This window comes from Carassius carassius, chromosome 40 (assembly GCF_963082965.1).
Source record: "Carassius carassius chromosome 40, fCarCar2.1, whole genome shotgun sequence".
Classification (NCBI taxonomy): domain Eukaryota; kingdom Metazoa; phylum Chordata; class Actinopteri; order Cypriniformes; family Cyprinidae; genus Carassius; species Carassius carassius.
In genome coordinates this window covers 28,018,433-28,044,920 of record NC_081794.1, presented here as the reverse complement: position 1 = coordinate 28,044,920, position 26,488 = coordinate 28,018,433, and the positions used below count along the sequence as shown (strand labels likewise).

General features: G+C 35.6%; 1 protein-coding gene across 1 annotated transcript in view; it reads right to left on the bottom strand.

Moving 5' to 3' along the window:
* LOC132122500 (vinculin-like) overlaps positions 1 to 26,488 on the bottom strand; it is a 44,930-nt gene extending 18,442 nt beyond the window's left edge. Inside the window, exons 1-6 of the mRNA XM_059532854.1 lie at positions 26,197 to 26,488; positions 16,034 to 16,104; positions 8,025 to 8,175; positions 7,827 to 7,935; positions 6,514 to 6,636; positions 5,946 to 6,106 (exon numbers count right to left, since the gene is read on the bottom strand). Coding sequence (XP_059388837.1) covers positions 5,946 to 6,106; positions 6,514 to 6,636; positions 7,827 to 7,935; positions 8,025 to 8,175; positions 16,034 to 16,104; positions 26,197 to 26,364 — 783 coding nt within the window. The 5' untranslated portion in view covers positions 26,365 to 26,488. The remainder of the gene's footprint in view (positions 1 to 5,945; positions 6,107 to 6,513; positions 6,637 to 7,826; positions 7,936 to 8,024; positions 8,176 to 16,033; positions 16,105 to 26,196) is intronic.

The following is a 26,488-nucleotide window of genomic DNA, read 5'->3' as shown; positions in this document are numbered from 1 at the left end:
TTTTTAATTCTGATGTCACATTTCATAGCTGTTTTTTGATCATTTGACTTCAGTCAGATCACAGTTCAGGTAATTATGTCAATTTAGCTCAAGATTGGATAACTGTGTGCTTTTCTTCTCCATAGTGCGAAGATGATGGAAGTTGACCAGTGACTTATATTTTTATGCATTATACATATACATTATAAATCTACTAGAAATTTAAAAAATAATAGAAATATTGATATATTATTTATATCATTATATTTTAATCAATGCAAGTGAATACATAATGAAAGTGATACTGAAGCTTCTGTTGAAGCAGATCTTCCTCCGAGTCGAGCTGTTTAACACTTCTGCAGTGTCAGACTCGAACCCACACACCTCACAGTTCCTCTCATCGGTCAAACCCACTGTCTTAGGCTCTTCTCAAACCTGGACTATGTGTCGTCTGTGTCTAGGCTCATTTATTAGTTTGGAAGCCAGTCTTAAGCCAGTCTAAGGTGGTTTTCTGGCCTTTTAAAGGGGTTGTGGGCTGAGAGGGCCAGCTTAGACTGGTTCAAGAAGCTTTTAAACAGGTGCAAAGAGAAGACAGGAAATGATGTGGAGGAGGAGGAGTGAAGACAGGAAATGACCAGCTCAGGTTATTCACACATATTATATATATTACAGTTCAGTGATGAGAGCCTGCATTCACACACACACACACACACACACACGATCTCAGAGCAATACCAGATTAAACACGCACACACACACATTCCAGCGGGAGACACATGTTAAACATGAAGCCATCCGTGAGCCGTGACAAACCTCTGCTTCCTTCTCCAGCATTAAATCCTCAATTTATATGATTTTTTTCTTAAATGCGCATTTAAAAGTTATTATTTTTGCTGCATCTTATATATTTAAATGTTTATTAAAAAGCATATAATTTTGTTAATAAATTATATATATTTTTAATTATATATAATTATTTTTATAAATCATCATATCTTCATGATTTCTGAAGATCATGTGACACTGAAGACTGGAGGAATGATGCTGAAAATACAGCGGAGCATCACAGAAATAAATTACACTTTAACACATTGTAATAATATTTCACTATTTTACAGTTTTTCTCGGTGAGCATAAACAACCTCCATATTGGTTATCACCTATAACAAAATAATTTAACTACTATATTGAACAAAAAAATAATTTCTAAGTAACTGCATTCCTAAATACTCATTATTTTATTAGTTCTTTTCATTTTTTTTTAGATGGCTTGATGCTGGAAAAGGAAACTTTTACATTTCTGTGATGGCGATTATTAAATAAAAAGCAAAACACGCGAGATCGTGACAGAGTCAAGCTAAATATAATGCAGAAACCAGAGGTGGAAAGAGTACAAAAATATTCTACTCAAGTAAAAGTACCATTACATTAATGAAATTTTACTTAAGTACAAGTAAAAGTACCAGTCTAAAAATCAACTCAAGTAAAAGTAAAAAGTAGCTCATTTAAAATTTACTCAGAGTAAAAATTACTTAGTTACATTTTAACAGTGGGAGGGAGTCAAAAATGGGACAGGCCAAGGGGTGTCAAACTCAGTTCCTGGAGGGCCACAGTCCTGCACAGTTTAGATTTAACCTTTAACCCTAATTAAACACACCTGATCCAGCTAATCTAATCATTTAGGTTTATTTGAAAACTACATTGCTGAGTCCCAATTCGCCTACTTATACTAAGACCTAAAAGTATGTACTTTTTTTGTGAGGAAAAAGTACATACTTTTGAGTGTGTAGCAAAAGAGTATGCACGTTCTGGGACATACTTCGATGACGTCATGCAACGTGAACGACAACATGGTTGCCTAGTTACGCACACCACAACTGTTGTTTCATTCATTCTTGTATGTCCAATAAAATTTTATTTACTATTCCCATCTTTTTTTCTCATCGTTTTTTTTCACAATACATTTTATAATGTGTTCCTCTACCAAGTTGAGGGGTGAAGAAGCAGGGCGTCGTCGTCGTAGAACCAAACGCAGGTCGTTTGTGAGGCAGCTGATTCTGACGTTCATGTGCAGTGTGTGTAACAAAGCCATCGCAAAGTTCCTCCCTCCCGCACGCAATGGGTTGTGGGCAATATTAGCCCTTAGAGTGTGCATTGATCTGCACATCGAATTCTAACCGGAAATAGTAGACCATCCGGGTATCTTTGGAATACTCTTTTCAACATACTACGATTTGGGACGTACTAATTCTAGTTTCTAATTCTAGTAGAATTGGGACTCAGCGCATAATATGTGTGCTGGAGCAGGGTTAGAACTAAACTCTGCAGGGCTATGGCCCTCCAGGAACTGAGTCTGACACCCCTGGGATAGGCCTATTAATCTCAAACTAGTTGTTTTTAATTAAAGGAATCAGTTATTTAGAATAATAAAAAATTTGGGCTGTTACCAGGCAAATCAGTATCAACAAACTCATCTTTTAATGCAGAGGAAATGCAGAAGATTCATTGGAAGTGGCATTTAGATGTATTACACTGTTTAGTGCAGGACAAGAAATAATTTAACCTGCAGTTACAAATGCATGAATAATGTTTTGATATACAAGACATAAAATGTTGAATACTCATTTGAAATGATAAGAAATTAATTAAAAAAAAATCAAAAGATACTTTTAATGTAAAATTAAAATGGCCAGTATGTGTCAGCAAGTCACTGTTAATAAGTGAGTCATTGCGATTGAACCGAATCATTTAAACGGTTGATTCATTCAGGAACGAAACACTGTCACGTTGCTCAGAGACGCAAAACTGTGCTTTGGTCCCTTATGAAACAAAAATATATTGCAGTATATTGGAAAATATCATGTAATATATTAGGCATATATTCTTATATATATTTATTTTTTCCAATATATTGCAATATATTGAAAGCGGCAATCATTTGTATATTTTGCAATATATTATGTAATATATGTATCATCAATATATTATTAAATGTATTCAAATATATAATATTTTAGAAAATAAAAAGGGAAATTAATATATTACAATATATTTTAAGATATATTATATTGGTAAATATATTTTCCTTTCATAAGGGGTGGCTGTGTTTGGAATTATTTTCTGTTGTAGAAATAGAGCTAAAAAAAAAAGGCAATATGGTGTCTGAACGCAAGTCTCTTATTTAACTTGTTTACTGAACTGTTATATATATATGTATGTATATATTCATGATGATTTTTGGTGGAAAAGACGGCATTCTTTGTGTGATTTTGATTTAATATATGAAATTATATAAATATGTGAATTTTCTGCCCCTATATCTTAAACTTTGTGATCATTCTAAATGCATTTTAGGAGACTGAATCACACAGTGAAAGAACGCACTATAAATGCGCGCGCACATCATTAAAACAAAAAACATGATAGTATCGCAGATGATATATATAGCACACTCCTCACCACTGTCTTTTTGGCTAATTTGTGCAAAACTCTTGCTAAAATGTCAAAGCTTCATTTTAACCACCAATGCAACGATGCAATTATTTAGCTTACCTCTTCTTGCGAAGGGTTGATGTCTTGTCGAGATTTTATAAGCTGCTAGTTTGGTCTTCCTAGGCAAGTACAGCTTACACTGCATAATAGAGCATACATATGGCCAGGGGTTCACTTCATTTCCTTCGAGTTCAACTTCAGAATATGACGGGGTTTCGTTTTCAGCGGTGTCTGCACCACTAACGCCTGTTTTGACCGTCTGCATCTTTCTTGTGATTTTAGCGCCAGTTTGCCCTCCTGCCCATTATTTACTGACGTAGTTTCCAGGGAGCGATTTATTTTTTTTATTTATTTTTTTTTTACTCAGTAATTAATGTGTTTTAAAATGTAGCGAAGTACAATACTTTAAACAAAATATACTTAAGTAAAAGTAAAATTACAGATTTTAAAAATTACTTTAAAAAGTATTAGTACACAAAAAAGCTACTCAATTACAGTAACGCGAGTAAATGTAATTCGTTAGTTTCCACCTCTGGCAGAAACTTATCTGTAAAGCTGCCTTGTATGGTGAAGAGAGCTAAACAAATAAACTTGACTTGAACTGATTTAAATGGTCCAATCAAACTGTTAGCATCACACACTTCACTCCAAACCTCGAGAGAGAGAGAGAGAGAGAGAGAGAGAGAGAGAGAGAGAGAGAGAGAGAGAGAGACAGAGAGAGAGACAGAGAGAGAGACAGAGAGAGAGAGAGAGAGACAGAGACAGAGACAGAGAGAGAGAGAGAGAGAGAGAGACAGAGAGAGAGAGAGACAGAGAGAGAGAGAGACAGAGAGAGAGAGAGACAGAGAGAGAGAGAGACAGAGAGAGAGAGAGAGAGAGAGACAGAGACAGAGACAGAGAGAGAGACAGAGAGAGAGAGAGAGAGAGAGAGAGACAGAGAGAGAGACAGAGAGAGAGAGAGACAGAGAGAGAGAGAGAGACAGAGAGAGAGAGAGAGAGAGAGAGAGAGAGAGAGAGAGAGAGAGAGAGCGCGCATGCGCACAGATCCTTACCTTCTACAGCAAGGAACACAAACCCAGAGAGGAGAAACAGAGCACACATGTGAACAAGAACCAGTGAAAAGATGCACGGAGAGAAACACTGATGATACACAAACACAAGCTCCGTTCTCACTAAAGCCACATCTGACAGATTTAACCTTCGACCTCGAGCACATGACCTCATCTCCCAAAACCTCCAGATTTCATCCCCAAAATTAGGAGCAAAAAATATCTGAAAATATTAGAATATTTTTATCAAGAAACTGTTAAGATTTTAGGCTTGACAATTTAAATATTTATATAAAATATAATTATTATATTCACATGTGCATATTGTGTAATGAAAATATAAATGACCCTTTATTTTAATGTAAAAAAAATCCCTTTACCGTAAATGATTATATAAAAATGATAATATATCATAATTACAAAAAACGAAAACTAAAATTTTTTTTTTTCCCCACATAAGAGTAATGAAAAATGGGGGTAAAACTGCGTAATTGTCATGATTAATTGTTACAATGCATAACATCTTTTTATTAATTTGTAATTTTTTTATATAAAATATATTTAATATACTCACATTTACATTATTTCCCCCTGCATTTTGTGTAATGAGAATAAAACATTTTATTTTAATAATAAAAAAATCACTTTACTATAAAACTATATAAAAATAAATATATTTTACAAATACTCAAAAAAATAGTAAAATGTCCACACTAATTATAGTAAAAAAATACTCTCCAATTCAATTTAAATAACTGAATCATATTTTTTTACCTCATAACAGTAATGAAAATCTGCATAATTGTCATAGTGATTACTGTCACAATGCATAAAATCTTAACAGTCCGAAAAAATTCTTCCATTTCTTTAAGACATATATTCTTTCTTCGAATTTTATTTTTTCGTGGAATGCATTTGTGATGTTTGATATGCTGATGTTTCCATGCATGCATTAATGAATAGCATGCAGCTCTAGAGAAACCAGGTTCCTTCAACCGCATCATTTTTACTCGTACAAGTTAACAAAGCAAGAAACGTTTGAGGCAACAATCTTCAGCTCTAATGTATCTTTAGTCCAAAAGTGATCTGGAAGAACTTGTCAGTGTGCTCATGTCTATCCCAGCCAAACCTCAGGATTTACTTCACAACCTAAAAACCTCAAACCAACTCAACACACAAACACCTGTATTTGCAAACACCACCCTTCAAATCTAGATTTAAACACACTTTTGCAATATATTTTTCATGTTCAAACCAACACTAGAATGCATATGCATGCATGATGTATAATATGTGTGATAAAGAATATAAGGTCACAGCCTCGTGCATGCGTGTGAGCGGACAGTAAACTGCGTCTTGTGTGTTTGTGAGGTGGGTTTATCCTGCATGCACATGAAGACACGTGACCTTTGCCCTCTCACACACCTTACTGGCCCAGGCGTCCTCGTCCCAGGACGTGAGCTGCAGCACGCGGATGATTTCATTGATTTCTCTGCTCATCTTCTCCACGGTGAAGTTCCTGTTCTTCAGGGCCTCCTCCACACCTTTCCCCTGAGACGTCCGGGTCGTCACGAAGATCTTGATGCCTGCGTGAGACACCAACAGATATGTTCTGCTCATCAAGGATGCATTTATTTGATCACAAATACAGTAAAAATTGTGAAATATTATTACAATGTAAAACAGCTGTTTTCTGTGTGAATCTGTGTTAAAGTGTAATTTATTTCTGTGATGCTCCGCTGTATTTTCATCATCTTTCCTCCAGTCTTCAGTGTCACATGATCTTCAGAAATCATGAAAATATGATGATTTAGAAACATTTCGTGCTGCTTCATATTTTTGCGGATGCATTTTATTTTTCAGGATTCACAGCTCAAAAGAGCAGAATTGGTTTCAAATAGAAAACATCTAGAGCAATTTAATGCATCATTGATGAATAAACGTATGAATATCTCTGGATGTAAGAGGTCAGAGGTCAGGGGTCAGATCAGACCTGAGATGAGGACGGGCAGCAGCTCTTTGACGGTGTTCATGGAGTTGACCAGCATGACTCTGTGCTCCTGATGAGTTAATTCCTGCTGCCGCTCGTCAATCATCTTGGCCATCTTCGTCATGCCTGTGAACACAAACACGGTCAGATGTGTGATGCTTTATCTGCTAAACAGGGACTGACTGACCCGTCTAGTCCAAATGAAGCACCACTCAAGATCACTTTTAAAAAGCCCAAAATAAACGTGAACACAAAATAAATGAGCAACAGAATAAGAGATGATGAGCAAATCTAGTAAAAAATATAAGCAGCAAAATTACAGACATTTATAGAAGCAAAACACCCCAAAAAATCAAATGCAACACGAAGTGTTAAGCAATAATTGGAGATAATTTGTTAAATAGAAAGTTTAAAAAGTAACAGGAAGCCTTTGTAACATTATAAATGTCTTTACTGTCACTTTTCATCAATTTAATGTATCCTTGATTAATAAAAGTATTAATTTCTTTTAAAAAAAAACACTTTAAATGGTATATTTATATTTCCAAGAAATATTTTAATATTTATTGCAAATATTTTAAATATCACTTACCTTTTAAATATAAATATATATATATATATATATATATATATATATATATATATAAATAAATTCTGGAAAGTATTAATAAATAAAAAATAAATAAATAAATATGAATTTAAGCAATTTAAAAATTAAAGCACATTTTAACAGCACTCAACATTTTAACAGTAGCTTATTTATATTTCCTAGAAATATTTTATTATTTTATTTCAAATATTTTAAATATTATTTACCATTTATTTTTATTAGTTTTTTGCCCAAATAAAATAACATAACAATCTGGAAAGTATTAATCTATAATGCACTTTAAAAAATTAAAGCACATTTTAAAAGCGCTCAATATTTTAACAGTAGCTTATTTATATTTCCTAGAAGTATTTAAATAATTTATTGTAAATATTGTTACGATTATTAACTTGTTTTATAATTTTTTATCTTTACAATCTGGAAAGTATTCATCTATAATGCACTTCACAAATCAGAAACAGATAACAAACAAACAGGAAATAACGTAAGAAGTAACAATTACAGAAGTACAAAAAAAATGATCAAAAAGCAACATAACATGCATAAGGCGATAACTCAAAACGTCCAAATTGATCTGTTTTGTCCTAATCAGCCACATAATCATCACAGTGTGAAGCCCCGCCCACAGGGAAATCTTATTGGTCCAAATCCTGCTCCACATAACTGCATATAAAACACGACTCATGTTGTTTCAGGATTAAGATACCTGGTCCCAGGTTCTTGGTGTAAGTGACCAGGTCCTCCATGGACTCCACCACCTCAGCCACGGTCAGATACTCCAGAATCCCTTTACACACGCGGATGATCTTACGAACCTGAGATCAGCGAGAAGAGCAGATGTTCTGTCAGCACGAGCTCAGACGCACAGCGATGAAGGCATTAAATCGTTTTAAACACATCACACCTCGGCCTCGTCGAAGGTCAGAAGCAGGTCAGAGGTTCCTGATAGGATCCCTCGCGAACCGTCGATCAGATAATCTCTGGCTTGGACTGAATACGGGTCGGCCTTCAGCATCTGAGCCGCCTGAACCAGTTTAGTGCACGCTGTCTCAACCCTACAGAGAACAAGACCGAGAGAGAGAGAGAGAGAGAGAGACAGAGAGAGACACAGAGAGAGAGAGAGAGAGAGAGAGAGAGAGACACAGAGAGACACAGAGAGAGAGAGAGAGAGAGAGAGAGAGAGAGAGAGCGAGAGAGAGAGAGAGAGAGAGAGAGAGACAGAGAGAGACACACAGAGAGAGAGAGAGAGAGAGAGAGAGAGAGAGAGAGAGAGAAAGAGAGAGAGACAGAGAGAGACAGAGAGAGACACAGAGAGACACAGAGAGAGAGAGAGAGAGAGAGAGAGAGAGAGAGAGAGAGAGAGAGAGAGAGAGAGAGAGAGAGACACAGAGAGAGACAGAGAGAGACACAGAGAGAGAGAGAGAGAGAGAGAGAGAGACACAGAGAGACACAGATAGAGAGAGAGAGAGAGAGAGAGAGAGAGAGACAGAGAGAGAGAGAGATTTTGATTTTTCAATCATCTTTATTTATCAAAAATATTCAAATAAAAACAATGTAAATCCTGTTACAATTTTTTTTTTTTTTTTTTTAGTGGAGTGCAAAATGAAGTTGATTCTCAATGACAGAACACAATGCTCCTCTGTGACACCATATTCCTTCAAAAACATTTAAAGAATCCATTGCTTTGTAAAAACGAAAATCAATTACAATCCTTGATTTGATCATTGCTGCAAATACCCTTTCAACATTGTATTAACTTTTTTGCTCAATTTTATCTCTTCTACTGATATAAATCGCCATTTTGGCTTTACCCAAAATAAAATTCAACAAATGACACTCATGCTTTCGCCTTTGAACATATTTTAAAACCTAAAATAAAAGTTTGTACAGAAAACTTCTCATTAAAACAACTAAAAAGATTCTGCAAACTATCAAATAAAGGTTTTAGTCTTGAACAGTACAGAAAGGTGTGAAAAACTGTTTCTCTCTGGAAACAAAAAGGACATTCTTTGCCAACATCCGGATTTAAAACAGAAATAAAAGCATTAACGGCAATAATGCCGTGTAAAATTCGCCATTGTAAATCTCCATCTCTTTTAGCTAACGGTGGCTTGTACAATGCTCTCCACTCTGGTCTGACATTGTCACTCATCTTAAGAACAGTACGCCATGGTGTGTCAACTCTTTCGTGTAACTCTTTTTTGTTAAAAGATTTTACACAATCTTTGTAAAACATTTTTCCATTGCTTTAACACAAATCTGTCAACTTTTCAGATTTTAGAAAAATCCCTGCATATTCACCTAAATTTGGTGAAAGAGACAGGTTCGGAAACGGATCCCTCTCGTTAGGGATAACTTCCCCTTCACAGTAAACTTGAAGCATTGTTTTCTCTTCCGTTGTAAAGGCAGAGTACAGTTTTTTTAACACTTGTGCCACAATTCTAGTGGATTTAACACCCAATAAAACAGCTACCTCTTCAGCTTTTTCAAAGCTTGGACCAGACACTTTAATTAAACACCCAAGTGTTGTGATCTTAGCTTTAATAAAGTCTGCTGATATTGTCCCACACGCTCCTAGAATGTCCAACCGTGATCCATAAATCAGAGGTTCCTTCAACAGCCAAAACAATGATGACGGAGAATCAGTTCTTTTGATTTGAAAGTGGTCCCAGACTTTAAAAAGATTCTTGTAAAACTGTGGCAATCTGGAGGTGTTAATTTTTCCGGGATCTAACAAGAACAATGACTTGTCCAAACATAGTCCTTCAGCAGTCTTTAGAATCGTCCTGGCCACCGGCCTCCAGCTTAAAGTCTCTGGACCAGTGAGGAAACGCTGTATGAACTGTAGCCGGAAAGCTGCAGTCCTGCTCTGCAGATGAACAAGCCCTTGTCCTCCGTCTTCTTTTGGTCAATACAATACATTATGAGGTATCCAATGCATCTTTTCCCAAAAAAAGTCTACTAAAAGGGACTGAATTTTAACAATTATCGATACAGGTGGATCAATGCATGCCAGTCGGTGCCAAAGAGAAGAGGCCACTAAATTATTAATAATCAGAGTACGTCCTCTATATGATAAACTCTTTACAATCCATTTCCATTTCAATAGGCGACCTTTAATTTTTTCAACTGTTTCCTCCCAATTTTTTTGAACAGTTGTTTCATCTCCTAAAAACACTCCTAAATATCTTAAGCCATCTTTTCTCCAACTTAATCCACTTGGGAGTACTGGTACCCCTCTTTCCCACTTTCCTATTAGTACTGCTTCGCTTTTACCCCAATTAATTCTTGCTGAAGATATGGTTTCAAACTCTCTTAATGTTTTTAAAAATAGATCCACGTCACTTTGCTTACTAAGTATAATAACCACATCATCAGCGTATGCTGACAAACACAAAGTGCTGTTACGGGCTTGTAAAGATACCCCTTCTAAAACTCTTCTCAACTTATTTAAAAGTGGTTCTATTGCCAAAGTGTAAAGTATTCCTGACAGAGAACACCCCTGTCGTACACCACGACACACTTTAAAAGGAGCACATAAGCCACCGTTAACTTTCAGTAGACTCTCAATGTCATTATAAGGAATTTTAATATAACCTATAAAATCAGAACTAAAACCAAATGCTTGCAAAGTTTTCCAAAGGTAATCGTGTTCTACACGATCAAACGCTTTCTCTTGATCCAAAGAAATCAAACCCATGTCGATTCCCAATATTTTTGACACATCAAATAAGTCTCTTATAAAATAAATATTATCAAAGATTGATCTTCCCGGTACGCAGTACGACTGACCAGAATGGATTACCTCTTCCAAAACCCTTCCTAGTCTAGTAGCTAGAACTTTTGAGAGCAATTTATAGTCATAGCACAATAATGATACAGGTCGCCAGTTTTTTATGTCTCTCACATCACCTTTTTTTGGCAACAGGGTAAGGACCGCCCTTCTACAGCTCAGTGGCAGAAGTCCTCCGACTAGACTGTCGCTGAGAACCGCCAGCAGATCCTCCCCTATCACAGGCCAAAAGGCTTTACAGAACTCAACTGGGATTCGGCCTTGCCATTCTCCATACTCTGGAGGGCTTCGTGCAGTTCTTCCAGGCTTATAGCTCTCTTGAGTTCTGCATTAGAGTCCTCAGAGACCTTTGGTAGCTCCTCATAAAAACACTGTTCAACAACCTGATCTTCTCTGTGCTCACAACTATAAATTTTTTCATAAAATCTGTTTGCTCTTTTCCGAATTTCAATAGGGTCTGATTCAAGAGAACCGGTCTCAGAAAACAAAGAATGTATAAAGCGTTTCTGACCGTTCTTTTTTTCTAGACTAAAGAAGAATTTTGAGGGTACGTCCATCTGGTCTATATCATTAAAACGTGATCGCACTAGCGCCCCCTGTGCCTTTATTCTTTGTATGTCAGACAAAGCAGATTTCTTTAAAAAAAGGGATTCAATATGTGTCTGATTTCCACTTAACTGTGCTGTTTCTTGAAATTTAAGAATTTCCTCTTCTAATTCTTTCATGGATCTTATTATATCTTTTGTGACATTGTGAGTATACTGTTGACATAATTGTTTGGTTTGTATTTTGCCAAACTCCCACCACTTTTGTAAAGACTGAAAATCATCTTTTTCTTTCCTAAAATTCTTCCAGAAACAATTGAAGGTTTATCTAAAATTTGCATCACTTAATTAATTATTGTTAAAGTGCCAATATGCACTTTTCGGCTTAACAGAGTGTAAAGTAACTGTACATATAACAAGACTATGATCGGAAAAACCAACTGGAATTATGAAACAATTTTTAAAAGTACTAAGATGGTGTTTAAAACAGTAGAATCTATCCAGACGTGCTAAAGACAACCTGTTATCACGAGCATGTGCCCATGTATACTGCTTTAGATTCCCATTTAGACTCCTCCATACGTCACATAAGTCATTTGTTTCAATCATCTGAATAAGTCGCTTGCGAGAAAGTAAATGTGGCTCTACATGATTTCTATCCAAACTACTTTCTGCACAATTAAAGTCTCCACCTAAAAATAACTGCTCTTCACCATTGCATTTGTTCAGCGTCTCACAAAGGGTGTATAAAAAGCTCATTCTTTCTGTTGGTAAAGTTGGAGCATATGCACATATAAAAATAAAAGTGTGATTCTCAACCTTGGCTCGAACCTTTAACAATCTTCCTTTCACAACCTCTTCCATCTCAGTAGAGCAGGGAGTAAAACTATCGGAAAATAAAATAGCAACACCATCGCTAAGTGAGGATTTGTGACTAAAAAAAGAGAGACCTTTAAATTCTTTCGTCCATTCATCCACATTTGCTGTGTCGCTATGTGTTTCTTGTAAAAGTAAAACATCAAGTTGTTTCTGATTCATAGTGTTATATATTAATGTGCGTTTTATACATTCCCTTGCTCCATTCACATTTAGGGATGCAATGCGAATGTCACCCATTTGAAAAGTATGAAGAAATAGACTAAAACCATAAAGAAAAAAACAGCCATAAAGAGCCAAAAAAAGAATCATTTGTACTGCCATTAACCATTAAATTTTTAGTTTGGTCACAAACTTTTTCAACCTATAGACTTCCTTATTTGTGAAACATCCCTCAGTCATGAAAGCCCTCGTATTTTCCACAAAACGTTTTATGTCTGGAAAATAGTCAGCAACCTGTACTCCCCTCACGTTTTTTGACACCTTTAAAAACTTCTTGATTTCACCAGCATCATACTCTAGACATGTCCATTCAGTCTGAGAACAACTAGAAGCACCAGAATCTGAGACATCGCTCTCATTACCATCATCTCTATCAACTTCAAACTCATTTTCATTTTCTTTTTTTCTAGTTTGCTTTGATTCAGAGACCTCATCAATCTTTTTCCTCTTTAAACGGGGTTTGAAAACTGCCTGATCTATGTCCCTAAACATCATTAAATCATCACTTAAGTTGACTCTCTCTGAAGGAGACTGTGAATCAGACACTATGTTATCATGTGAAACATCCATGTCGCCAGCCTTAGGCTCACCTTTTTCAAGCACAGGGATAGATAAATCATTCTCCTGATTATTCCCAGCCTTGTCCTGATTCACCTCAGTCTGTGAGTGAGGAAGTGTTTCAGTTTGTTCGCTAGTGGATGGCCCTGGATCAGAAACATTACCCGTGCTGAACTGGTCACAGGCTTCACCTGAAACGTCTTGTTTATTTGTACAGTTGTTATCTGGGCAAACTCGTAATATGTGCCCCGTTTTCCCACAGCCAAAACACCTCATCACATCCGTACTTACGAAAACAGTATAATCAAAGTCATCGACTCTGAGTTTCAAATTCAGGTTGAGTTCGTCTCGGTTATCTTTCAAGATCATGTAAGTGAACCTCCTGAAAGATACCACATGTTTGATCAAGTCTGATTTACTGCCAAGAAACATCTTTTTCACTGGGCTGACTATCTTTCCGAAACGCGAAAGTTATTTTGTCAGCATTTCGTCTTTTATGAACGGCGGGACGTTAGACGAAGTGACTTTTTTAGCGGGGGTAGAGAGGGGAATCACCGGGGTGAACAAACCGCTAATAACTATACCTCTCTCCACTACTTCGTTTGCTTTCTCAACAGAATTTAAAAACAACACAATTGCATTATTCATCCTAGATGCCGCTAAAATACAGTCATGACCAACAATATTTCCGACGGCTAATATGCATTCTTCCACATTCACTGCGGACACCACTTTCACTCCGTGGCGCCGCGTGAGAGAATCTAAACTAGTGTTTGTGTTCTGGGCTGCCATGCTTCCAGTGAATGGGTGATACACTGGTTGCTAACGGCCAGCCCCCACACAGATATGTGTGTGTGTGTGTGTGTGTGTGTGTGAGAGAGACAGGAGAGCAAGGTCACGACAGTGTGTGTGTGTGTGTGTGTGTGTGAGAGAGAGAGAGACAGGAGAGCAAGGTCACGACAGTGTGTGTGTGTGTGTGTGTGTGTGTGAGAGAGAGAGAGAGACAGGAGAGCAAGGTCACGACAGTGTGTGTTTGTGTGTGTGTGTGTGTGTGAGAGAGAGAGAGACAGGAGAGCAAGGTCATGACAGTGTGTGTGTGTGTGTGTGTGAGAGAGAGAGACAGGAGAGCAAGGTCACGACAGTGTGTGTGTGTGTGTGTGTGTGTGTGTGTGTGTGTAGGCAACAGTAATGCATATGAGTTTAAATCAGCATCACTGCTCCAGGCCACACAGGAACACAGACTATATTTAGAGGGAGACAGAGGTTGTGTATTATCAGTAATCCATCCATTCCTCCGGAGTCAGGATCTGAGCGCAGCAGAATAAACTCATGAATGACTCCAAGCAGCTTCAGCTTGTGGTGGTGGTGGTGTTGGCGCAGTGGATAAGACACACATCTTTGGTGTGAGAGACCCGGGTTCGAATCCACTGTGTGACACCAATGTGTCCCTGAGCAAGACACTTAACCCCTAGTTGCTCCAGAGGCGTGCGACCTCTGACATATATATAGCAATTGTAAGTCGCTTTGGATAAAAGCGTCAGCTAAATGGATAAATGTAAATGTAAAGCTTCAGACTCCTCTAACATGTGGTTATTGTACATTAATCATGTTTGAGCACACCTCAACCATAAGAATAACACAACGTCTGAGTGAACGGCTGAAAACATCCACAAAGACAGCACGTCTGTGGGCTCTGAGATCAGCAGAGATGGTGTATGGTTCAGGAGATTTTCAGCTAGTTCCTGTTTTATTTTGATTAGTTATTCCCTAAACAGCACTGTGATCCTGAGGGACGTTCACACTGACAGACATCTGCAGACTTACATCAACTGAAGCCATTCATTTTCAATGAGACTGATTCAGTTCAACTCACTGACTCTATTTGTTCGCAGCACTTAATATCCCACACAAGATGAAGATTATCAGTATTTTATGGTGTTTTTGTAGGTTTTGAAGCATGCAAGCTCTAGTCTCTCAAGTCAAAATCACAAATAATATAATGAATATGACAAAAGATTCAATGATTCAATGAGACGAATATTATTTGGCTCCAGTATTTTTAAAGCGTGTCTTTTTAATTGTAGACAAACAAGGAAGAACAACACCTGAACCTTAAAAGTGCCCTGTCTCCATTGTAAGAGTGCAAAAGACTAATGCATTATTTAAAATGTCTTTTTTGTGTCATACGGGTTTAGGACGAGTCGATGTGGCATATATGGGTGAACTGTCCCTTTAAGTTGAGCTCAATTTTTATGCAAATGAGTAGTGATGCAATGCAGACATTTGATACATTGTTACATGTCCATAATGTGGCCTCAAATCTCCAAATGCATATCAACTTCATTGTGCACAACCCATATAATACTCAACAAAACAGATAAATCTGAATGATCTGAAAAGCATAATTCAGAATTCACGAGTAAAGCAGAGATTCTGTATGATTTCTAGTGCTCCTCTCGGGAGGTGTAGCTGTGTTTGCTCCAGCATGTCAACACCTGATTTATTAGTCAACACAGCTGCTTTAGAGCACTTCCTCCCTCAACACACACACACACACACACACACACACACACACACACACACACACACACACACACACACACACACACACACACAGACAACAGAGTTAGTATTTAAATGTACATTAACGCATTTATCCAAAAGTGATTTACAGTGCATTCACGATTTTATAAGTTCATGCATTCCATGCCAATCAAAGCCGTGGCTTTTACAAATACAGAAAAAGATGAAGGAAGAAGAGTTAAAGAGTTGTGAGGTTGCTGTTGCACACAGATTTTCATTTCAAACTAAATGCTGATGCTGCAGAGTGTCATTATTCACATAGGAACACACACACTTAACATGCCTTCCATGACCTTTACCTTCAACAGAAGGTGTGTGTGTGTGTGTCTGTCTTACTTTATAAAGGCAGGCGTCATGTCTCTCCTCATGATGGCATCCTCGGTGGTCTGAACAGTCTCTTTGCCCACCTGCACACACACACACACACACAAAACACACAGTAAACGTAAAAAAATCACACAATCATATAAATTTAATTCATTTCAATAAAACACTCAGTGTCAGAGGTGTTCATGTAAGCAGCTGACGCATTGCTTCTTCATATATTAAAATATTTGAATGCACAAGAATGTAAGTTTCATTTCCAGAATGTGTGACTTTATTTCTTCAGTGCAAACCAAAAGAATAATCATGGAAATAAAGCAAATAAATAAATAACCAATTTCTTTCAATAAAATCGTTTAAGCGAATCAATTCAGCTCAGATTCAATGATTCGTTTCCGTCATGAGAGTAGCTGAAGAGTAACTTACTCCACTTTTGCATTTATTTTTTCTTTATATTGTCCACACTGCACACGTTTGCAATGATATTTTGATAAAATTAACATCGATTGCAACTAAAGGGTTGTGAATCAGTATTTTTAGCTTCACGTCATCTTGTAACCAGTGAGTAATTACGCTGATTTAAGTCTCTCAAGCCAAGTACAAAATAGCTTGATAATATGGTCTCGCTTAGGAAACTCAAGGCCACGTTTAACCGGTTTCTTCCAAAATTAGCTCACTGATGGGATTTTAACACGATGCAAAAACCCAAGTCTGTCGTTCTCAGTATATACTCAAGTCTAGTTTATTTCTGCAATGTGATGAGAAATAAGTCCGGTTTCACATCTCTGAGTTATTCTGGTCTCTAGAAAAGACTCAGGTCCCTTAAACTCGTATGATGCATGACATTGGTTCATTTCTCTATTTTTCACTGCTTTTCCTCACAGAAAAGAGCAGCATGTTCTTCTTTATGAGCTGCTCAGCTAAAATAGAAACGATGATGGGTGTCTGGCAGTTCACACCACTCACATACCAGCTGTTTGTGTTTAACACACACACACACACACACACACACACACACACACAGACACAGACACACACACACACACACACACACACACACACACACACACACACACACACACACAGCTGTCAGGTTACAGTGTTCCTGTCAGACAGGTAAGAACAGGTTTAGTCAAAGCCTACACTGCTTTAAAGGGATAGTCCACCCCAAAAATCAAAGTGTTGCCTTTCAATCTTTCACTATTTTGTGTAGAACACAAAAAGAGATTTATTGCATAAATTATAGAAATGTTCTTCATATTACAGACTGTGGTCATAAAGTAAATACATCCATTCACTGAAATAAATGAAAGTAGTTATTCTAAATAATTAAAATAAACTTATTAATAAAAATGAATTCTAAAATTATTGTAAAAATAAACTAAATCTAAAATCATTTTAAATAATTCATTCATATTTGTAAACATTTATTAAAATAAGTGTACAAAAATATTTAAAATACCAGTAAACAAACATGTGTAATATTTTAACTATTTTTTCCTCCAAATCATTAAAAATGTATTATAAATAATGAGTAATTAATTAAAATAAAATGTATTTGAAATAACTGACATTAATTGAAATACATCAAACATAATTCTAAAGGACTCAAATTCCCTACAATTAATTAATTAAATCTAATTCGAATAAAAGTTATTTAGATATTATTATTCAACTTAAAATAAAACAAAAATAAATTCAAAATAATTAAATTAATTCAAAATTTAATAATTAAAATAAATACAAATGCAGATATTATTTATCCTTTTTTTCGTTACTCAAATCCAACAACAAAAGTGAATCATTTTCAGTGAATAGCACTTCAATTTTACTTGGTTTCTTATACATAGCAATCCCATGACTTCAGGAGACTCAAAATACAGTGCATGAGTAATGTGAACTACTTTCATGTTGCTGTTTACTTCACGTTTGGAACTCAACAGCCTCACTACGACAGTAAAACATCACCTTTTGATTTCCACTGAAGAAAGATAGTCACACGGGTTTGGATGGACATGAAGGACAGTTCAGGCTGAAACATCACCTAATGATGAAGTCACTTCCTGTAACCATCATTATACTCTCTCAGCAGCTGATGAAGTGCTTCACGCAGAGTCAAGAACAGTCTGCTCGCGTCCGGCTAACAGACGGCTCTTTGTACACGCTTCACAATGCTCTACACACACGCTGAGAAGAGCCCTCAGAGCTGAAGAGCAAACACACACACAAACACACACACACACAGCTCCTGTGCTCGACTCTATTGAATAAGACAATCATTTTCATAGTTTAAAATTGAGTTATAGCACCTAATACCATAAAAATACTTGCATTTGGAGTAAAAAGAGACTCCAAAGGTGGAAAATTGCAGAAACGTCACTTTGATTAGATTAGAGTTTCTCTTTCTTGTCCTCTGCAGTGAATGGGTGCCGTCAGAATGGGAGTTAAAAAAATCACAATAATCCACAAGTGTCTTCTCCAGATCTCGACAGGTTTTTAAACCCTTTTAATAAACCTCACTAACCAGAACATAATCCATTCCTTTCCACATATGAAAGCAATAAATAGCTGGCACCCAAACAACTGCATGAATGAAGCTCTGCTCTCGTTTCCAAACCCGACCGAGGACACATCATCTCAGCGTGTAATTGGCTGATGATAAATGCTCTGGATGAATGGAGAGAGAGACTGTATATCTGTCCGGTCGGTCCCAACAACAGACTCCCAGTTTAGTGACTAAAGCCCTCTCCTCTCTTCTCTCTTAGCTCTGGAACATCTGCAGGAATATTTTAAGCATTCCTCAAATATGAACACACAGTAATGGACCCTCTTGAAACTAGACCACTTAGAAATAAAGGCCTTATAAAAAGTATTATTAATATTATTATTTTAGTTTTTACAATTTCTGTTTTATTCATTTATTTTCATTTCTGGATTCTGTTTTAATAGTTAAACTAAATAATATTCATCAAAAGACACGTGTAATTAATTTAAATTTGTTTTATTTTCCCTAAATTCTCTTTTATTTTCCGAATTTTTATTTTTTTTTTTATAAAAAAAGCACGTCTAATTTAAGTTTATACAATATGACAACAATTTATTAAAAGTAATTTTTTTTGTAACAAATTCTGTTAATTAAAAAAAAAGTTCCATTTGAATTTTTAAATTAAATTAAGTTTTAGAAATCAAAAGCCATATCTAATTAAATAAAAACTAATAATTTAAACTTTTACTTACAATTTATAAAGTTCAATATTTTTTTTAGAGCCCTATGAAATGTAAATACTGTATTTATATATATATATATATATATTTTTTTTTTTTTTAATCAAATTTGATTTACTTTTTCCCAAAAATTCTATTTGTTTTGAGGTTTATTTATTTATCTAGAATTGTAAATATTCTGAATTGTTTTTTATTTTACATTTTATTTTATTTTTTTAATTTTAGGGTCTGAAAATACATTTTATTAATCAAAACACCTGTTTAATTAACCAAAGTCATGAAATGTATCCGATTTAACAGCAACTGATTAAAAAAATTCAACAAAAATGACATTTTTAGGGACCTATGAAATCAATGTAATTTCTTTCCCAAAATTGTTGTTTCCAGCTTTAAATTTTTCTGTATTCTCTTTAATGATTCAATCAAATTGTAATAATTGAAAAACTGATTTGTGCGTGATGAATGCAGCTTCTGTTTAAGGTTGCAACTCCCTTCTCCTTCGGTGCTTTTCTTCTCAAAGAAATCTCCTAAAATCAGAAGTGAAGGAGTTCTAATCCAGCCGTATTTCTCTCACTTCAGATGACAAACGCTTGTCTTGCAGTGCAGGGAGGAGGTTTTCATCCGTGTGGTCTTGAGAAATGTGAACAACTCAACACAGATCCTAAAGAAGACACGGAGCACATTCCCAGCACTGACCACAAAATATGTGCTGCTACACAAAACACTGAGCAACGGCGTGAAAATATCATGTTTAGATCGGTGAAAAATCATGGGAGGCATCCAAACTCACTGACTTCTGACTACAAGATAAAAAAAATCTATGAATCTAGAGATGGCAACGCAAGAGAAATGCATTCACTATTAATGCAAATATAATTGTTAAATATAATGTAAATAAAATTTTAATGTTTTTATTTAATATAAACCCTAACTTTTTTATTTTAAGTTGTTTTACATAACAATCTTTTTTAAATTCATGTTTTTAAACAAATACATTTGATTATTCTTCTCGGATAGGTGCAAATATTAATATTTTAATTTAATAATAATATTGTATCATTACTTAAAAAATATACAAAATATTTGAAATGAATACATTTTTATTCATTATTGTTTTATTGAATTTATTATGTAATATTTGTAAATGTAATTGCAATTTATTTTATAAAATATATATTTTATATAAGCATAAATATATTATATAAATATAAAATGTTTATATCACATGATTACATTTTGCATAGTTTATTTAGATTTTTAAAACGATTATTTTTTATTTTAAAATAAAGTTTTTAAAAAATTGTTTTATTATGTTTACATATTTATTATTTTACTTCTATAATAGCAGATTTGAATTGCATATTAATTCATATTTTAATATTTAGAATTATAAGTATTATATATTTACTTTTTAAAATATATTTTTACATTAAAATCATTTGAAATAATATAATTAATATTTTAAATAAATGTTTTTAAACAATTATAATTATTATATATATATATATATAATATATTATATATATATATATATATATATTATATATAATATATATAATTATAATATAATTATTCACTGGATATAGATATTCTTTTTTTTTTTTTTAAGCTTAAGCAGATACAGGCATTAACAGTTCATGTTCCGAGAGCCTATCGTGATCTGCAGCTGCTCAGGACTAGATATATAGGATCAGTGACATTAAGCATCAGGAGATTACAGTTTTTTAGCTGAGTAGGTGTTTGTTTAGTCTCTTCTTGAAGGCCTGAACATTCTTTGAGGTGATTTCACCTACTACAGGACAGGGGAGGCATTTCCAAGTTGTTACAGCCGAATGAAGAAAACTCCTACCCAAGCATTTGGTGTTGGACTTGGGGAGTTTTAGGGCGTGACTTGGTCGTGCTCTCCGAGTGGTTTCGGCAAAGGAGATCAGGTGGGGGTAGCAGAGATTTGAGATCCTCTGGACAGTTTTTAAAAAGCACAGTTGTTGCTGCAACAATTCTACGTTGGCTGAGCTGGGTGATTGCATATTTCCTTAGGGCAGTGTCCTCATCCTCCCCAATGATTTTCAGTGCCTTTTTCTGGATTGCTTGTTGGCCAACCTACGCAGAGCTCCAAGACACTGTCGGTGTTTGACAGGTGATTAGTCCATAGCAACTTCTTATCGATACATAGTCCCAGAATATTCAACTGCGCGCTAGATATAATTATATCACTAGATATAATTTTTATTTCAACTTCAACTAAAGCAAACTACACTAAACACCACTAACAAACCAAATTACACAAATAAAGCTTTAATATTGTACTAGGGCTGAAACGATTCCTCGAGTAACTCGATTACAAAAATTGATCGAGGCAAATTCCTCTGCCTCGAAGCCTCTTTTAATTTATTTGAAATCTCACGTCAGGTTCTTTCGCAATGATTTTTTAAAATGTGACACTACGCGTTTACTTCACCCACAAAGCGGAAGTAGACACAAGCGCTGCGTCCGAAGTCGCATACTGCAAGGAGTCAGCAGTGTCTGTGTTAATGAATGGAGCAGAAGCGCGTCTTCATTCATTAAACACACGGAAGCGCGCGTGACGCTCCGGTGATTTCAGCGTCTGCTGTCTCAATAAATAAGGACGTGAACACATGAACAACATCTCCAGAACTGCTCTGACAGTCACTTCATGAGCATATGACCGTTTGATTTGAGTAAAACTAGCGTCATATATCACATCATAGACTGTAGTATCACATACACAGAACTGTAAAGGCAAGTCAACCCGTCAAAACAAAAGTCTGTTTTTTTAAGATTTAATCACAACATTTCTTCCATGTTTTATTTTTAATAGTAAATCCCCTTTGTTTACCAAAAAGTTAAGTTTGCTTAATTTTTAATAATTAAAAGATAAATTAAATGAATGTATTATGTGTTTAATGTGCATCTCAGAAAATGCTTTATTTTAAACCCCAACTGAATAATAATAATAATAATAATGCATTTTATTTAAGGTGCCTCTCAAACCACTCAAGGTCACCGTACAACAAGTAACAACAGTAAAAATATTAAAACAGAAAATAACAGCAAATAACAATGTCAATAAAAAAAGCAATAATAATAAATAAATAAATAAGAAAGAATAAAAATACTGGACTTGAGTGCACAAAGTAATCATAGAAGGTAAGCAGTTCTGAATAAATTCGTTTTAAGTTTGACTTTAAATTGAGCTAAAGAGTCTGAATTACGGATGTTGAGTGGGAGAGAATTCCAAAGACGAGGAGAAACACGACTAAAGGCCCTATGGCCCATGGTGGTTAGGCAAGCTGAAGCTGTATGGAGGAGACCCAGTGAAGAGGAACGGAGAGTTCGAGAAGGGGTGTAGGGATGTAAGAGGTCTGAAAGGTAAGGTGGAGCAAGGTTATGAAGAGATTTGTATGTGAGGAGGAGAATTTTAAATTCAATCCGAAAGTTGATAGGAAGCCAATGTATTTGTTGAAGTGATGGGGTGATGTGTTCAATAGGTGAAGTCCGGGTTATGATACGAGCTGCAGAATTCTGAATCAGCTGGAGTTTATAAAGAGATTTGTGTGGTAGACCAGATAATAGAGAGTTACAATAATCGATGCGGGAGGTGACAAGCGAATGAACAAGAATAGAGGAACTATGCGGAGTGAGAAATAGACAGAGGCGAGCAATATTGCGGAGATGAAAATAAGACCTGGTTATGTTATTAATGTGAGCATCAAATGATAGGGTACTGTCAAAGATGACCCCCAAGTTCCTAGCCTGGCAGGAGGGAGAAATGGAAGAACCATCAGGGGATAATGAAAAATTGCATGACATAGAGAGAGTAGAATTAGTACAAATGAGGAGTACTTCAGTCTTACTGGCATTAAGTTGGCAGAAATTGGCAGAAAACCAAACATTTATTTCATGAAGGCAGTTGGTAAGACAGGCGGGAGGGAGAATGGAATCAGAGATTGTAGAAATGTAAAGCTGAGTATCATCGGTGTAACAGTGAAATTTAATACAGAATTTTGAAAAGATATTGCCGAGTGGGAGAAGGTAAATTAGGAACAATAGGGGGCCTAGGACAGAGCCTTGGGGGACACCACAGCTAACAGGAGAAGGTTGGGAATTAAATTTCTTTAGTTGTACAAACTGTGTGCGGTTTGAAAGGTATGAAGTGAACCAGATAGTCGATGAAAGAGAATACTGTGTGAAATTGTGTCAGAAGCTGCACTCAAGTCAATTAGAACAAGAATAGATAATAACCCGCCATCAGCAGCCATTAACAGGTCATTCGTTACTCTCACTAGTGCAGTTTCAGTGCTATGCTTAGGACGAAACCCTGACTGAAAACACTCAATCAAGTTATTATTACTAAGATGAGCATGAACCTGTGCTGCCACTGCGTTTTCAAGAATTTTTGAAATAAATGGAAGATTTGAGATAGGATGGTAATTATCTAAATTGTTTGGGTCTGGGCCAAGTTTCTTAAGAACAGGTGTTAAGGCAGCTATTTGAAAAGATGAATGGCACTTATCTGTCAACTTTATTGTCATTGTTCACAGTACAAGTGCAGACAGAGAAACAATGGGTAATAATTAAATGTTTATTTTTGATGTATGCATTGCATTTTATGCATTTAAAAAGTATTTTTTTTCTAAAAAAAGGAAACTTAGTTGTTCATTTTAAGAGACCCAGGAGTCTTATTTTCTCTTGCATAATTAATATTGCACTTTTTTTAGCAAAAACACATTTTATCCGATTACTCAATTAATCGATGGAATTTTTGGTAGAATACTCGATTACTAAAATATTCGATAGCTACAGCCCTATATTGTACTATACTGAGCCTCGTGCTGTAAAGTGCTCAGAAAATCTCAGATTAACTGAAGTTGAAGTGATATTTGGAAACCGCAACGGCGTGAAATATTTGAGAAAACAACATCCTCTAAAGCTGCACAGACAGGAAGTGTTTAAGTGGGTGGGGTCACACTTACACATGCATTCAGACTAAAACACCTTTAGACGCCTAAACAACTCATGACCTCATCTAACTCAAACCTCAGCTTCTCAGCTTTAGCAGATATTGAGTTACTGTGAGACAGACTCAAGTCAGATTCAAAGGAGGAAAAACCACTGTCCGTGTTATTTCAGGAGTCTGAAGTTAACTCTGGACAGTGGCTAAGAATAACTGAAGAGCAGAAGTGTGTTGATGAATTTAAAGGCTTCTGAAGGCTTTGTTTCTGTTTTAGGTAACCACACACACACATGCGCGCGCACGAACACACACGCACACACACACACACACACGCACGCACATGCACGCACACACACTCATACAGCAGACAGCTCCAGAATCTCTCCAGGACAGACTTCCCTTCCTCTGTTTAAACACGTGAGACTGACAGCAGATCAGATCTGTCGTAATGTGAGATCCAGCGCCAAAAATTAACTAGAGCTTGAGGTCACAACAAAAATGATTTCAATGATTTATATATTTAATTACAGATGTGTAATTTATTCTTATTTAAATTTATTATTTTATATAAATACTATAAATACAAAAAAAATTATATCACAATTTCTTTAAATAATTTTTAATTATTATTATTATTATTATCATCATTTTAAAATAATGTTTTTAAACAATTACATTTTATGCATACATTTTTATTTAATTATTGTAAAATGAATGTACTATTTGTAAAAATAATTGCACATTAATTAATTAAAATTGTAATATTTAAATGATTCATATTCTATATTTTATTTGTAAAAATATTTTTATTTTTAAATAATTTTAATTTTAATTATATATATATATATATATATATATATATATATATATAATATTTCAAAATAACGTTTTTATTTGTATCATATCCTTATGATTATAATTACTTATATATATATATATATATATATTATATATATATATATATATATATATATAAAATGAAATTAATGATTCTATTCATGTGTAAATATAAAAACTGAAAGAAGTCAGAAAAAGAAAAACAGACATCAGTGGCTGTATACAGTATAGAATTATATAACTAAACAAAATGATTTAATTTTTTTCTATTCTAGTAGAGTGTTTATTGTGTTGGGAGGGATATCATATGCATTATGTGTATTGTACTTAAATTTGCAGGATGTTACTTAACAGATTTAATGACAAAACGTGAGTCTTTTCTATGATCTGAAAAACATGTGCTATTGTAAAAAGTACCCGAAACCAATTCCAGGGGTAAATGTTGTCCTTTCTAAAGTGTTCTGACTCTGGTTTGGTCTACAGAGGTTAAAGAATCATGGTTTGATGTGGATGCCTTATATCTAGATCTCTCTGAACCGCTGTAGACTCTGAGGTTCTCTGAGGTTAGTCAGATGCTCATGAGAAGAATCAGTCAAATGAACGCTCTGCATCTAAAATGAAAGACCCTACATGAAAGAATGTGGGTTAAAATCACACAACACTCAAAGTTTCCAAACAATGCCATACAAGACTCCCAAAGAACCTTCAAGTGAACCATTTTTCTTGATGCATCAAACATTTTTATGAAGATTTCAGACTATAGATAGAATATGATGCCAATAAAAACCTTTATATTTAAGAGTGGAGCACTGATTCGTGTGTAACCTTGAGCAGCTCACCTCATGTTTCTGAAGGGGAGTGAACATGTAATGTTGGCATAAATCGTCAGCTAAAAGACTAGTTTCATTTTTTGGTCAGATATCAGATGCACTGAAGTGCATGTCGTGGCGCAGCGGTGTTTCAGTGGGAAGGGCGACATCCAAGAGGAAAAGGCGGAACTCGGCTTGGATCAAAGCCAGAGAGAGAACTGAAGGAAACTTTCGCGGATACATGAACACCAAACAACGATACTTCACATCCACCTGAGAGTTTAACACGTGCATTCGCGCTTATAAAGAGAGAAACCCCGAGCTCTTACCCGGACCAGGTTACTGACAGCTGCCTGCACAGCGGCCACCGGAGCGGTGAGATCCGGGATGGCTTTCCCGTCCACCTCTCCCTCCTCGTGCATGATGACCAGATGAGAGATCTGCTGGGCCACCGGCTCCAGGATACTCTCGATCGTCTTCGTGTGAAAAACCGGCATGATGAGCACTTAAAAGAACGCAAACTCTGTGTCCAAGTGTGTATCCAGACTCCCCTCTCAGTAAACGAGCGCTCAAGAACACACTGACTCTTCTTCATGCAACTAAACTAACTCTCTTTGGAAG